This window comes from Canis lupus, chromosome 22, assembly GCF_003254725.2.
Source record: "Canis lupus dingo isolate Sandy chromosome 22, ASM325472v2, whole genome shotgun sequence".
Taxonomy (NCBI): domain Eukaryota; kingdom Metazoa; phylum Chordata; class Mammalia; order Carnivora; family Canidae; genus Canis; species Canis lupus.
The window spans coordinates 51,381,204-51,396,544 of NC_064264.1; the positions used below are offsets into that span (position 1 = coordinate 51,381,204).

At 38.4% G+C, this 15,341-nt stretch overlaps 1 protein-coding gene across 1 annotated transcript in view; it reads left to right on the top strand.

Moving 5' to 3' along the window:
- The window catches only part of ITGBL1 (integrin subunit beta like 1), a 212,719-nt gene that overhangs the window by 80,816 nt on the left and 116,562 nt on the right, over positions 1 to 15,341 (top strand). The window contains exons 3-4 of the mRNA XM_025441198.3: positions 4,784 to 4,930; positions 13,751 to 13,873. Of these exons, the coding sequence (XP_025296983.1) occupies positions 4,784 to 4,930; positions 13,751 to 13,873 (270 nt within the window). The remainder of the gene's footprint in view (positions 1 to 4,783; positions 4,931 to 13,750; positions 13,874 to 15,341) is intronic.

The following is a 15,341-nucleotide window of genomic DNA, read 5'->3' on the forward strand; positions in this document are numbered from 1 at the left end:
AAATAAATGATAAGATTCATGAAATAATAATTAATAATCAGGATTTTTTGTTTTGTTGTGATATAATTGACACACAGTACAGTGTAAGTTTGGTGCATGATGTCTTGACTTACATCCATTGGGAAATGATGACCATCCATCATCTTATATAGGTACAAAAACAATGGTTTTTTTCCTCTTGTAATGAGAACTCTTAGGATTCATTCTCAACAATTTTCACATATACCATACAGCAGTGCCAACTATAGTCCTTGTGTTGTACGTTATACACCAAGTACTTATTCTAACTAGAACTTTGTACCTATTGATGTCACCTTCCTCTGACTCCCTCCCTGAGCCCCTGCCTCTGGAAACCACAAACCAGATCTCTTTTTTTGTGTGTGCTTGCGTTTTTTTTGTTTTGTTTGTTTAGTTGGGCTTTTTTTTTTTTTTTTTTTTTTTTTTTAAGATTCCTACATAGAAGTGAGATCATACAGTTTTTGTCTTTCTCTTTCTGCTTTAGCATAATGCCCTCAAGAGCCATCCTTGTTGTCCCAAACAGCAGGGTTTCCTTCTTTCTGGTGACTAACATTTCGTTGAATACATATACCACATCTTCTTTATTCATTCATCTTATACCTATTACCTGCCTACCTATACATCTATTATCTATTTTTTACCTTTTAAGACTTGAAACCAAAGATGTATAGCTAATCTGATGGGCATATTCGTTTTGGGAGTTTGTTTTTATCCAAAGTATCCAAAGATATCCAAGGTATCCAAAGTATCTGTAGACTTGGAGGAGAGTTTGGTGCTGACCACTTTGTTTTTATTAGTATTTTTCTTATTTGGAAAAGAAAAGTACAATTATTTTTCATTAGTATATACAAATGGTTAATTGACTTTTTAAAAAGTTCTTCAATATTGGTCAAGTATTTCCATTTGTTTACAGATTTATTTATTTATTCATTCATTCATTCATGAGACACAGAGAGAGAGAGAGAGAGAGAGAGAGAGAGAGAGAGAGGCAGAGACACAGGCAGAGGGAGAAGCAGGCTCCATGCAGGGAGCCCGAAGTGGGACTTGATCCCGGGTCTCCAGGATCGCGCCCGGGGCTGAAGGCGGCGCTAAACCGCTGAGCCACCCTGGCTGCCCTACAGTTTGTTTTAATTAAAAAATAAATAAAATAAAAAATAAAAATAAAAGCATCAACTTCTCCTTCGTGCACTAATTAATTCATCACCACTGCCTGTGGATAAGTTAGAGCTTTTGCATTTTTTTTCTTCTGGTTGCTTTATTTTTATTTTTTAATAATAAATTTATTTTTTATTGGTGTTCAATTTGCCAACATACAGAATAACACCCAGTGCTCATCCCGTCAAGTGCCCTCCTTGCATTCCTAAGGTAAAAGGGATCTGGAAGTAACGGTGGAGCTGGTGATGGGGTTAAAAAATCACAAAACCCAGTTTCGTTCTGTCTTTGCTGGGATACCTCTCCTTTATTGGCGGAGATCAAGGCAAGGCTTTGCTCACCTCTGGGAAGGAGTGTGGAAAGCCGCCAGGCATCCATATGCTTCCCCTGAACTGGAGATCAACTAAATACTAGATTTTACCTTCCTCTATAGCCCGTCTTTCCTTTCTAGTGACTGGCTATACCACTGACAATCCTGGAAGCAACAAGAATAGCCATTTACTTTTTTTTCCTTATTACTTTGGTAGGAATTGTTTTGGCATTTCTTTGACATACTTGTTTTAAGTGTGTGTTTTCTCCTGGTTCCTTGGGAACTTATTTGAAGGGCAATAGATTTATTGCCAGCATGTTGGATTGTTCATTTTAAGGCCACATTTTGTAAGTGAGGAAATTGAGTTATCTTGAGAAGAAACAACTGGACAGTTGAATGGTGACAGCTTGGAATGGTAAATGCTTTGCTGGGTAGGATTTCATGTAGCAGCAAAGACCATCCTTCGACCTTGGGCAATCAGAGCCTCTTATGGGCCTCATGATTCGGGAGTTTTGCTGTCATTCTCTTGGGCCATCTATTCCCAACAGCTAAATTATTTTGACAAATGGAATGTTTTTTGAAGCCATATTTGTGACCATGAAGATGAACTATACGAGTACAATAATGTAGCAAATGAGCTCTACTCAAGAAATTACTAACTGTAGAGAAAGAGTAAAAATAGTCTGAAAATTTTCTATCTTAAAAATAGTTATATATTTACCTCCAAACTAGGTTGGTTAGGGTATTACTTGATAATTCTTGACAGTAAAAAAATTGATTTCTATTAATTTTCCTAAATGGGCAAAAGTGAATCAAGGAGGCCTTTATTGGGTATAAAGTTTAGCAACAATATAAAGGCAGATGACTCTGTCCTACACTAGCTGTCATCTTCACCTCTAACCAGATGCTAAATGAAAAGCTAAAAGCACATTGTCTAATACAGTGTTTGTCTAAGTGTGGTGTAGGAAATCCATATAGGTTATAAGAAAAAGAGTCTTCCTAGTAAGAAATACTGTGTATTCTGAGTAAAACTTAAATAGCTTTTTCACAACAGGATATGAAGAAAATTCAGTGTGCTAGTTTATATTATGATTAAAAGAAGAATATAGTGGTTCTCTTCCCCATGTTTATTTTACCTCAGAACCTTTTATGGAAGGAGTTTTTGAACCTGGGCCTCCATGAGCTAACTTTGGGTTATGAGCACCTTAGAATATTACTTCTACTAATGCTTCATTGGGTCAGTCTGAGATAGAGGAGTCTCTTCCTTTCATCTGTACATTTCTTTATTTCCCCCTTATTTATAAGATTTACCCCCTCCCATAAAAAATATGTAACCTTTGGCCTACCCACCATTACCCATTATTTCTGTTATATATACCTTCAGCCAGGGTCTGAGATGTCCCATCCAATATAAAAGAAGTGTCAAGTATTCTTTTATTATTCTAGATTCAGCAAATAATTACTACTGCATTTCATTATCTTCTAAATTACTTTTATTTTCTTTTCAATAGGTATGAAGCCACATTTTATTGGGATGGACTATAAGAAATAGCTGATATTAAACTAATAACAGTGGTGATCCATGTGGTTCAAGCTAATACACTAATATTATTGAAGTGTAATTATAGTTACCAAGATACTTCTTTACAAAAAGAGACTTAGCTACTTCAAGAATTTTTGCTTAATACTTTTATAAATAGACTGGATGGTTGGCAGGAGAGATCACTTATGCTTGTAAATGATACCAAGTTGGCCGAGATTGACAGTATCAGGTAGGGCCAGACAAGAATGCAAAATGATACAATCGATTTGACAGTAATGTGCACTGGATAAAATGAATTACAATTAGGGTGCATGCAAGGTTTTGTTTGCAAAATAGAATAATTACTTTGAAAAATGCAACAGGAATAGAAATATTCTCATGGACTGGGCAATATTCAGAGGAGTTTAAAGTCACAACCAATCATAGCGTCAGGCTTTGCTGAACATGCCCAAATGGGACACCTCTGAGCCATTCATTCTGACCAACCATCTGGACCTCATCATGTAGATTTTGGCTGCCACACTGAATGACTATTGGCACTAAATCAATGATTCCATTCCATTGTGGTCTGTGAACTTCAGGAATTGGGACATAGCATTATTATTTTGAGTAATACAAGAATACTCTCCTTGCAGCCCAAACTCTGCTCACCTTTCCAGGCGCAGTTAAAGGTTAAGGAAGTTCAGAGGGTCTCTCCCCTTTTATTTCTGTAGGAGACATACTGCTCAACACAGGGTATAACAAACATTTCTGGCTGAAGATAGCACCATCTTGTTTATATATTGACCTCAACTTTGAACTTTTTAAGTTACTTCAGTCAAGTATTGTACATGTACTGCACTTTGCTAGGACTAGTGTGTAGTTAATAAGAACATTAGTAGGATTCATCAACTAAAACTTAATAAAGTTAATTGTCACAACAATAAAAATAGCACAGTGTTGATTTGAGAACATGAAAAATTGAGAAAGTTCTGTGGATGTAGATGCCTATGGCTCTTATTGTTTTGATTCTTGAACCAACTTTTCTCATTAAGAAAGAAAATATGTATTTATTTTTTGTGTCATTCATATTCCAAGATGATATTTCATATATCCATTAAACTTTACTACATTCTAAATTCCAATAAATCTAAGCTAATGTTTGGTTTAGTGGAGTTTCATGTAAAATTGTTATTCGGAGTTGATGGTTTTATGTGTTATAAAATATAGTTAGGGCAGCCCCGGTGGCGCAGCGGTTTGGTGCCGCCTGCCGCCCGAGGTGTGATCCTGGAGACTCGGGATCGAGTCCCACATCAGGCTCCCTGCATGGTGCCTGCTTCTCCCTCTGCCTGTGTCTCTGCCTCTCTCTCTCTAGCTGTGTCTCTATGAATAAATAAATAAAATCTTAAAAAATAAAATAAAATAAAATATAGTTAAGTGGAAATAATTGTTATTGGGCTTTTGTATCTTAAATGTAGAGATGCTTAATAGATTTTTTTTTAGTCTAAATTATCTGACCAAGTGTACAATTAAACTTCTGGTTTATTATTTATTTTTGTGTCTCTATAAATTAATGGGTTTAGAATGATTTATCAACTTTGATTATTAAAATAAAATCCACATACTTCATTATACTGTCTACAGTAGCATTACCCTCAACCCCGTGTTTGAATTTATTATAGTTCAATCCTGAGCCAATGTCACTCTTAAGACTTTCAGTTACAGTAATGGATTTTTCTGGAAAATAATTCGAGTCTAACTGGATGTTGTTAAATCCTCAGGCCATGGTAAGTGTGACTGTGGCAAGTGCAAATGTCAGGAAGGTTGGTTTGGGGATGCGTGCCAGTACCCAATTCACTGTGACCTGACAAAGAAGAAGAGTAACCAGATGTGCAAGAATTCTCAAGATGTCATCTGCTCTAATGCAGGTAAGGATTCTATTCTATGAAAATTCTTAAATAATCACATTTTGGTTTTTCATGGAAATAGGTAGGCGTTGAGAAATGCAGAACCTCTGGGAGAGACTGCTTTTGAGTATATTTTTCTGAAATGAAATGCAGATAAATCAATAGGGGAAAATGTCATCTTGCTGAGACTGGCAAGTTTGATGCTCTCCAGCTGTTCCAAATGCCTTCTTCAAGCAGGATATTCACGGGAAACAACACCCCGACAACATTTTATGTAAATTGTGAGCCATGATTTTGAATGCTGGATTAAATCTTTTAAACAGGATTTATATAAGCTGACTTAATTATTTTCTATTACAGATCAAGGGTGCTTTGGAATTTATACCTTAGCATCAAATAGAACCAAACCTTTTTAATTTGGTAGAAGCTTTAGATGCACTAGATATGAAACTCATGGGAAAATATAGTGACATCAAGATTTTATGTTTGGCCAAAATATTTTTACATCTTATAGAAGTTATTTAAAAATATTTTTTGGGGGGCAGCCCTGGTGACTCAGCGGTTTAGTGCTGCCTTCAGCCTGGGGCGTGATCCTGGAGATCTGGAATCGAGTCCCATGTGAGGCTCCCTGCATGGGGTCTCTGCTTCTCCCTCTGCCTGTGTCTCTGACTCTCTGTGTGTGTGTGTCTCTCATGAATAAATAAATACCTTTAAAAAGTGTTTTTTAGAAATTTATTGTAAAACTGTTAAGATTAACTACCCAGTCCATATAAAACAAAGCAACTAGCTTTGTTTTCAATAATGCTTAGTTGGCATTACTATATTTAAATACTCCTTTCATATTTGGGGACATGGAGCCTCAAAAGTCCACTTTTCTTAAGGCTGGTTGAACTTAAGAATGCTCTGTCCCAAGGTAGAAGGTCTGATGGAGTTATTTAGGTGAGTGTGGTCTGGGCTGCAGTGGGTTTTTAAAGCTCTCCCAGAAATTCTTTTGGAGAGCCTTGTGTGGGAGCCATTGTTTTGCATGCTAAAAGCAAGTATTTGACTACAAGAGCATCTTTCCTCTGGGAGCTCCCATTGTAGATAGAGTCCTTTGTTGTTCAGAGCTACGATCTTTCCACAATCTTTGATCTCAGTGAATTGCTCTGTGAAGATTAAGTGTAGTAAGAGTGTTTTGCTAGCGGGAAGCAAGGTCATACTCAAAGCAAGATATGAGTGGATAGATTGGGAAGCATGACAAATTGGTCTTAATAGTTGGTTACTTTCTGTGTTCACTGATATTCTTCTTGCTTCTTTCCAGCACCTTAGTCTTTTCTGTCTGTAGGATTTTTCTGCCTTTGGTTCTTAACACCCACCTCTCCATGCACACTTATACACACACACACACACACACACACACATGCTTACCATATATAGCCTCATTCTTTTGAAAATGTCAGGTTTTCTAAATTTCTATAAGTAATAAAGCTTGAATTCTGTTTTTTTTGTTGTTGTTCTTTATTTTTGGCTTTATTTATTGTTTATTTTTCAAATCAAATCCAGAGGTGTTTTTTTTTCTTTTTAGTAATACATTATAACCAATAAGGATTAATTTAGGAACACAAATGTTTGAACATTAAGTAAAAGAACATGGGATTTGCTGTAGTAATGTACCTTAAAGGAAAAATTTACAGAATCATTTCAGGAGATGATGAAACATATTTGATAAAAATAAAGCACAATTTTAAGATATCTGAGCCTCTGCCTTCTTTTAAAGATTGGTATAATACTTTTATGTAATCTACCATCCATATTCCAGTTTCATTTATTGACCAAACAATGTCCTTTACATCATTCCCCCACCTCTGTAGGATCCAGTCTAGAGCAGAGTTATATTTAGCTGTTATCTCTGGTTAACCTCCTTTAATCTGGACTATTTCCACACTCTATGGTATTATAGCATAGCAAATTTTGAAGAAAACTGTCTCCAACCTTTCTTTTTTTTTTTAATAGAATATTACGCATTTGGCTTTGTCCAATGTGTCCTCATGATTAGATTCATGTCATACATTCTTAGTTGAATTGCCAAATAGATGATTTTGTGTACTCAGGATGTGTCATCTGGAAGTCCATGATATCCATCTGCTCTCACTGGTGAGGTTAATTTTGATCACATGGTCAAGGTGTTGTCTGTTGGCTCAGCTCTGTAATTACTGATTTTGCCCTTGTAACAAATGAGCAGTCTGTTGGGAAACTCTTAGAAATTATAAGACATTACATCCTCATCAGAATTACTCCTGATAGGGATGCCTGAGTGGCTCAGCGGTTTAGTGCCTGCCTTCAGCCCAGAGTACGATCCTGGAGTCCCAGGATTGAGTCCCACATTGGACTCCCTGCATGGAGCCTGCTTCTCCCCCTGCCTGTGTCTCTGCCTCTCTCTCTCTCTCTCTCTCTGTGTCTCTCATGAATAAATAAATAAAATCTTTAAAAAAATTAGCCCTGATTTACCATCCATTGATGATTTACACCTGATCCATTATTTATACTAGCGATGGAAAAATGATGATTTCTCAATTCCAACATTCTCTCCATATTTACTGGTTGGTACTCAACATTCTATTACAACAACAATTACTGGATATTTCATTTACTTAGTGATTTATTGTCCATTCAGAATCACAGTTCCTATTATTTCAATGGATTATTATTCATTACTACACTTATTCTGGTGCTCAGATAGTCCCAGATGAGGCTGTTGGAGCCCCTTCAAGCTAGCTTTTCAGTCCTTGTGACATGCCTCCATTGTTTTGTTTTGTTTTATTTCAGCAATCCTTTCTTTTCTGGCATAACAAAATATTCCAGGGTCATGTTGTACCTGATTTGCTACAGCTTTGGAATCAACTATTTCTCTAAAGAGCCTTGGTTCCTTTAGGTGAAGAATGGTATTAGAAAAAAAATTGTGTCAGGTTTGATCCCATCAGTAGTGAAGTGGAACAGAGAGGCCAGGCAAAAGTTGGTCGAAAACAGCTTTTTTTTTTTTTTAAGATTTTATTTATTAGAGACACACACACAGAGAGAGAGATGCAGAGACACAGGCAGAGGGAGAAGCAGGCTCCATGAAGGGAGCCGGACATGGGACTTGATCCTGGGTCTCCAGGATCAGGCCCTGGGCTGAAGGCGGCGCTGAACCGCTGAGCCACCCAGGCTGCCCGAAACCGGCTTTTATTTTTTTAGTTTATTTTATTTTTACTAAATTTATTTTTTATTGGTGTTCAATTTGCCAACATACAGAATAACACCCAGTGCTCATCCCATCAAGTGCCCCCTCAGTGCCCATCACCCAGTCACCCCCACCCCCCGCCCACCTCCCCTTCCACCACCCCTAGTTTGTTTCCCAGAGTTAGGAGTCTTCATGTTCTGTCTCCCTTTCTGACATTTCCCACTTAGTTTTTCTCCTTTCCCCTCTATTCCCTTTCACTATTTTTTATATTCCCCAAATGAATGAGACCATATAATGTGTGTCCTTCTCCAAAGCTGTGGTCTCTGTACACAATGGAATATCACTCAGCCATCAGAAGAGACAAATACCCCCCATTTGCTTCCAGGTGGACGGAACTGGAGGGTGTTATGCTGAGTGAAGTGAGTCAATCCGAGGACGAAACCGGCTTTTAATGGGGCGCCCCTCAGCGGGGTCCGGGCCCGCAGGGGAGGGAGAGAGCGAGGAAGTAGCGGGCGGGGAGGTTCGCGCCCAGGCTAACCGCAGGGGGGTCTATAAAGAGTTTTCGGTGGGAAGATGGGGGCAGGGCGGCATTCCATTAGGGCAAGGGTTACAGGTCACTGTAGGCTAAGTTAGGGTAGGGCGGCAAGGCAGCGTTATTGGGAGGTTGCTGGCCTGGGGTGGGCCGCTTTGAGGTTCCCAGTCTCGCCGGCCCAACAGTGAGCACTAGGGATGTTTATTTCTACTGGGATGAATTTGTTTCTTGACCCTTTCTATAAATAGGCTAGTAAACATGCATGAACATATATATACATGTGCATGCACATAGATACAAAGACATATTTTAGAAATCAGGATTTCATGTCAGTACATCCAACTCCAGTCCACCCCCACAAGGTTATCTCCTACTTTTTCCCTTCCATATTTGCTTATTTTTCACAGTGAGAAATATGGCTCCCAACGTCATGGATGTATTTACTCATTTGCTCAATCCTATATTACATCTAAAATCGATTTTAGAATTGCTTCATGCATACAAGTCTAACAAAACATGTTGGGATTTGTTTGCAATTGACTCCCTCTCCTACTTCCATCCCACCCAAGCCATGCTCAAGATTGGGATACTTAGTTAATTGCTGTGCTTGTAAGTTCTTTGGATTTCTTTCTTTTTGTCTCCCTTTAGTGCAGTTATTGTACTCATTTGAAATACAATTCAGCTTATTTACTTCATGTTGTTTTCAGTTTTAGGGATTTTTTCCTTCCTTTCCATCCTTATTGATTTTATTTTACTTTGCAATATGTAGAACATGAACATGCCACCAAAAGTCAAAACTATATAAAAAAGCATAGTGAATCATCATTCTCTTCCTAAATTTTCTCTCCTGAGGGGTAACCAACTTCATGGCTGCTTTATCTGTGTGTTAATTTTTTGTAGAGAAAAATAGATGTATGTGTTTTTTGTTTTTTTGTTTTTGTTTTTTCATTTGTTCCCTACACAAAAGGTAACATGCTATATATGCTCTTTTTTTTTTTAAAGATTTTTATTTATTTATGAGAGACACACAGAGAGAGGCAGAGATACAGGCAGAGGGAGAAGCAGGCTCCATGCAGGGAGCCTGACATGGGACTCCATCCCATCCCGGGTCTTCAGGATCAGGCCCTGGGCTGAAGGCGGTGCTAAACCGCTGAGCCACCCAGGCTGTCCTGTATATGCTCTTTTGTACTCTGCCTTCTCCACCTTAGCATCCCTTGGAATTCACTCCATATCAGTAGTACATAGAAATATTGCTCATTCTTTTTTCAGATGCATAGGACTCAGCTCTATACAGGTGACATAATTTATTCAGTCAGTCTCCTATGATTGGGCACTTAGGCACTTTCTAATATTTTGAAATTACAAATATTAATGCAGAAAGTGAACTGGTGCATATGTATTTTCATATTTTTGGAGGTGTATCTTCAGGAAAAATTACTATATGTGAGATTGGTGCACCAAAAGGTAAATTCATACTCAGTGTTACACTTAATCTTTTCACTCTTACTCTCTACTCAGTATGAAAGCCTTTCAAGTTGAATTTAGCAATCTCATTCTCACATGGCTTCTTTTAATGTCTATTTTTACTAGCCTATCTGGACTATTCCCCTGAAACTGCATTAGGCTCTGAGTTCTCTCTACTAATCCTTCCCCCTTTCTATCATGATGTGGTTTTCTGGAAGCAGCTTGGGGCAGAAGGAGAGGAGGAGGGAATTGGACTGGGGCATTAAGACTGCAGGGTGGGATGAGATGGATCTGGGGACTGAAGGTGTTCCAGAAGCTAACTCTGTAGGGGTGCAGAAGGCAAGGCATAGCCTGCAGAGCAACGTGGGGCTCCACTGCCATTGCAAAAGAGTATGGGTGGTGTTCAAGACAAGGAAGACTTCCTAGAGAGAGATAGCTTTATTAGTCAGGATGAAAAGTCAGAGTAAAAATAATCTAGCATAAAGCAGAAGACCAGTTCTAAAGACTGAGCTCACTGGCAACTAAGAGAAGTAGTATGATATAACATGAGCACAGGAGTCTGTCACTTTTGCCTGGGCTTCCATCTGCCATATCTTGGAGCCTCAGTTGTGAATTCTACTTGGTGGATGAGACAGGAAGTCTCTAAGCTGTTGTAAACGTCCCACATTAGCCAGATATGGTTCAGATGTGTGGCTGGGAGTGAGTGAGCCTGTCTGTCACAGTGTCAGTGAGAAGTTGTAGAATTTAGAGGTAGAGTCTGTTCCTTTCCATCTTTCCTGAAAACAGCTCCTGCGTACTCTGCTCTGACGATGTTACACCTCGCTTCCAAACCATGACAGGCTCCTGGTATTCTAACAGATAAATTCTAGAGTCTTTAGCCAACATTCTTGATCCTCTACTCTCTGCCTTCAACTGATCCTTTTCTCCGAACTCAAGCTAAACTCTGCACTGTTCTTTAATTCCACATCCTTATCCCTTAGCTGAGGCTTCTTTCTCAACATTGAAAGCCTTTTCTCCATCTCCACCTGTTGAAATTCGTTCCATATATCAAGTGCCAACTCAAGAACTTGCTCCTTTATTGTGCCTTTCCTCCTTCACAGAGCCAGACTGAGGTTTATACTTTCTATACAGTATTTGTCACAGATCTATTGCAAATGACTTTACATCATCTGGTCTCATGTATGTGTAACAATTATTGATCATCTAAGCTTTTAATTCCTAGTCTGTGATTTACTTAGTTTTAAATTGTATTCATTTTATTATCTCCTATAGCACCTGGTACTTTGCCAACAATATAATAGGCAGCAAGAAAATTTAATGAATAGATGTTTGGATGGTTGTAAGACAGCATGAATAAACGTGAAAATGAAAAAGAAGGGTGATAATTAGAGAAAAAAATGAGATGAGGCAGTACCATGAATTGTAGTTTTCAATTTGACATGAACTTTTATAAATTAAATATTTTGGGGAAAAAAACACACACACACAAGAAAGGGAAAATTAATAAACATAAAATTCATATGAGTATTCTCAAGGAAGAAAAAGAATTAGCTCAAATTCTGCAGAATCACCATTTCTATGTGACTGTGAGAAAAAAAAAAAAAAAAACACAACTCTTTGAAGATAATAGCTAATTGTGAATGACCTGGCTAATAGAATCATGCAGAGGGCATGAAGATAGGACATTATGGGGTCAATATACAGAGAATCTGGAGGAAATGTTTGGGAACATGACTACATGCTTAGTATCTTCATGGGAGGAGATGAAGAACCCAAAGTTTTCTGAAAGCCTATGATGTAACTGCACAAACTGTTTTCAGAAAGATGGCTGGGTGATCTGTTTACCATTGGGCTCTTGTAGCAGCTCAGTGAGGTTGATATTATTTGCAGAGCAGCAACTTGAGAGTTAGAGATGGACATAATGACCTCAAAAATGTATAGCTACTGGCTATACAATGTATAATACTAGCTACTAAAACCTGGATTTGGCTACAAATCCACCTTCGTCTAAAATCCACACCCTTTCTGGGCCATCACATACAAAACTGCCAGTATCCAGGAGCTCAATTCAAACATCAGTATCATCTTTGGATCTTCCCAATCCTTCACCACACTTAGGCAGTCCCTGAGTTATCTGTTCTTTTTCCTGAAAATACCCCTGACAGTCTCTGCTTCCTTCTAGCCATTCCACTGCCATCACCCTGGTCAGCCTCTATCTTCTTTCCTGCAGACAAATGTAATAACCTGTCCTCATATCCACTGCGCTTCATTTCACTTCATTATGCATATGACAACTAGTGTAATCTGGTAAAATGCATATCTGATCACCTGACTCACTGGCTGAAAGTATTTCTATGGCTTCTCGTTATTCTTGTATTAAAGTTGGAAATCTTTAACGTGACCTGTAGGACTTCTGGAAACTGCACCTCAAGGTGCCTTATTAATTTCATGCCACTTTCCACATCATTTTCTATGTTCCAGCTGTCTTTGACTTTTTCTTCTTACTTCCTTTTTTTACCACAGAGCCTTTGCTGGTGTCTCTTGCAGGAAGTGGGCCTCCCCAACATCTCACTTCTCTTGCCTATTATTTTTACTTTGCTCTCAGTATGTCGTTTTGGAGCTACTTCCCCAGGGAAGCTCTGTGTCTGACCATCAGGTTTCAGTTAAATCCCCTGCTAAGCTCTTCTGCAACACTTTGCACTTCTCCATTTATTTTATCACATTGGTTTACTCATATAAAACTCTGAGAGGAAGATTATGGCTGACTTGATCTCCCGCTGTGTTTCCAAAGTCTAGGATGGTATCTGCTGAGTGGTAAGTTTCAGTTTATATCTGCTGGCTTCTATGATGATCAATTAAAAATGGAAAAATGAGTATTCAAAAGGAAGTTCCTTAAATGGATGTTCTGCCTCTCATGATCATTTGAATGCTGTTTTCCTCTCAGTGAAATCCCTCTCAGCAGTTGCAGTCAAATCCTCAACCTTGGCAGAATCTATGGTGTGTGGTTGACCAGGTGACTCCAGTGCCTCTGTGTCACTCTGAGCCACCCTGTGGTTTGGGCGAGGCCCCAGGCTCTATACCCAAGAAAACTTGCTCTGGTCCCACTGTCATAAGGATGTGTGGATTAGTTTAACACCGTGGAGGTGACATTATTAGGAGATTCTAGGTTTTTCATTTATGCATTTGATGAATTCCACAAATATTTATTATATGAATAGTATGCTCAAATATTGTGCAAAGCATTGAATAAATACTGGTGAGGAAGATAAGTAAGGCTACTTCCCTCACAAAGCTTAGAATTTTCTGCTTTAGTTCACTTCAGACCCAGGTGTAATCACAAGATAGTCACTCATCCATTGATCACATAGCCATGTATAAAGTAGCTCTTTACTTAGGGAGGTCAAATTTACATTCATGAAACTATTAGAAGTCAATCATAATAGCTCTGTGCCATAAAATATGATCGCTGTACTATAATCATCAAGAAAGAATGTTGTTATCTATCTCATCCTACCCACAGAATTACAAAATTGGAATAATAAATTGACTTGAATTGTCTCTGGCTCTGAAAGAAATAGATTAAAAATTATCAGTGATCATTTATATGCATTTAACAAATCCTTTTTGCTTTGTTTTCATGGTTTAGGTACATGCCACTGTGGCAGGTGTAAGTGTGATAATCCAGATGGAAATGGCCTCGTTTATGGTAAATTTTGTGAGTGTGACGATAGAGAATGCATAGATGATGAAACAGAAGAAATATGTGGAGGTAGGTACACTAACTGCACAGAAATTAGTAAATAACTTGATTTTCATCTGTTTTATTGTACTTTTGTCTCTGTATACATTTCTACACTAAGTTTACTCATTTAATCTGAATTTATGCTTATTCAGAAAACCCCTTATATAAGACATTTAGGATAGACTAGTACTTTTTAAATGCAAAATCGGACTCTTCCCAGAGAGGAGCCAGGTCATTATGGCAACAGACCAGCTGTGTGATTCCACAGTGATCCTACCAGTACTTCAACTTCCCTGCTTACCACGGCCACTTTGATTTTGTCACTTTTCTCCTGATCTCTCAATTGCATGTGTTAACTTCATTCTATTTCCCTTTCTAAATCAGAAGCCTTTAAATTGTTTCATGTCCTATTGGAGACTTTGAGGCCAAAAAGGTTACTAGCCTACAATCTATCCCTCCCCTTCACATACTTAGATAACATTTTTCATGATCTTTTCTATATTTCTAGGGTATTCCTAACACCATTGCTCAATCCATTTTTCTGTTGAACTATTTATTGCATGTGCCACACTTTCTGGTGCCAAGCATTGCAATAAGTTCTTCACAGACATTGGGTAATGTACCCAGGGTCATTCTGGCAATTGTGGAATTTAGACTCTTGTCTGTCTGAAACCAAAGACTGTGCTGTTGACACCCGCTACTGCCCCCACCCCTTGGAGAATTGTTATTAGTGCCTGAAATTTGGAGCTTCATGAGAAGAACCCCTCCTCATCACCCAGAGTGTCCTTTTCTTCGGCTTACCTATCTGGAGGCCTGTTCCCAGAGTTTATATTTGCAACCGTGGCTAGCACGGGTTAGTAGGAAAGTAGACAGCAGTGAGAACCCCTCCAGTTTAAATAAATGTAAACGTTTCAGCCTGGTTACCTCTGGCTTCATCTCTCCATTAATAAATAATTGTTTATTTCATTTATCTTTGACAGGACTCCAATGCATGGACTCCTATTCTGCATGCAGGGTGGGTGATTTCAGAAGAGTATTTTTCCCTGGCAGGATAAGGGGCAAATGGGACAGGAGAAACCAGAGAGCCATAAAGTGTCACTAACTTAGGACAAGCTGTCCCTCTGTCTACAAAAACAAATTGCAGCTTCAATTCTTGTGGTCATCCAGACCCTTGTATTTTAGGTCTGCTTCGTTACCTCTGGTTTCCTTGTGCAATCCACCAAGATAAAACAGACAAACACAAACATTTACGTTTTTCAAAGCAATGACCTAAGCTAGAGGCTTCTCAGACAATTCTGTTAATGGGCTTAATACAGAATAATCAGAACAATTAGATAAATCCACCCACAAATACTATGTTTCCTCCTGATATTTATCCTCCTGATATTTCATTTCCAGTAATTATGGATCAAAAAAGAATCAGGAACATGCTTGGGGCTAGTGTGTTCCGATGCATACCACCAATGCAAAGTCTATTTGCGTGTGTAAATATAAC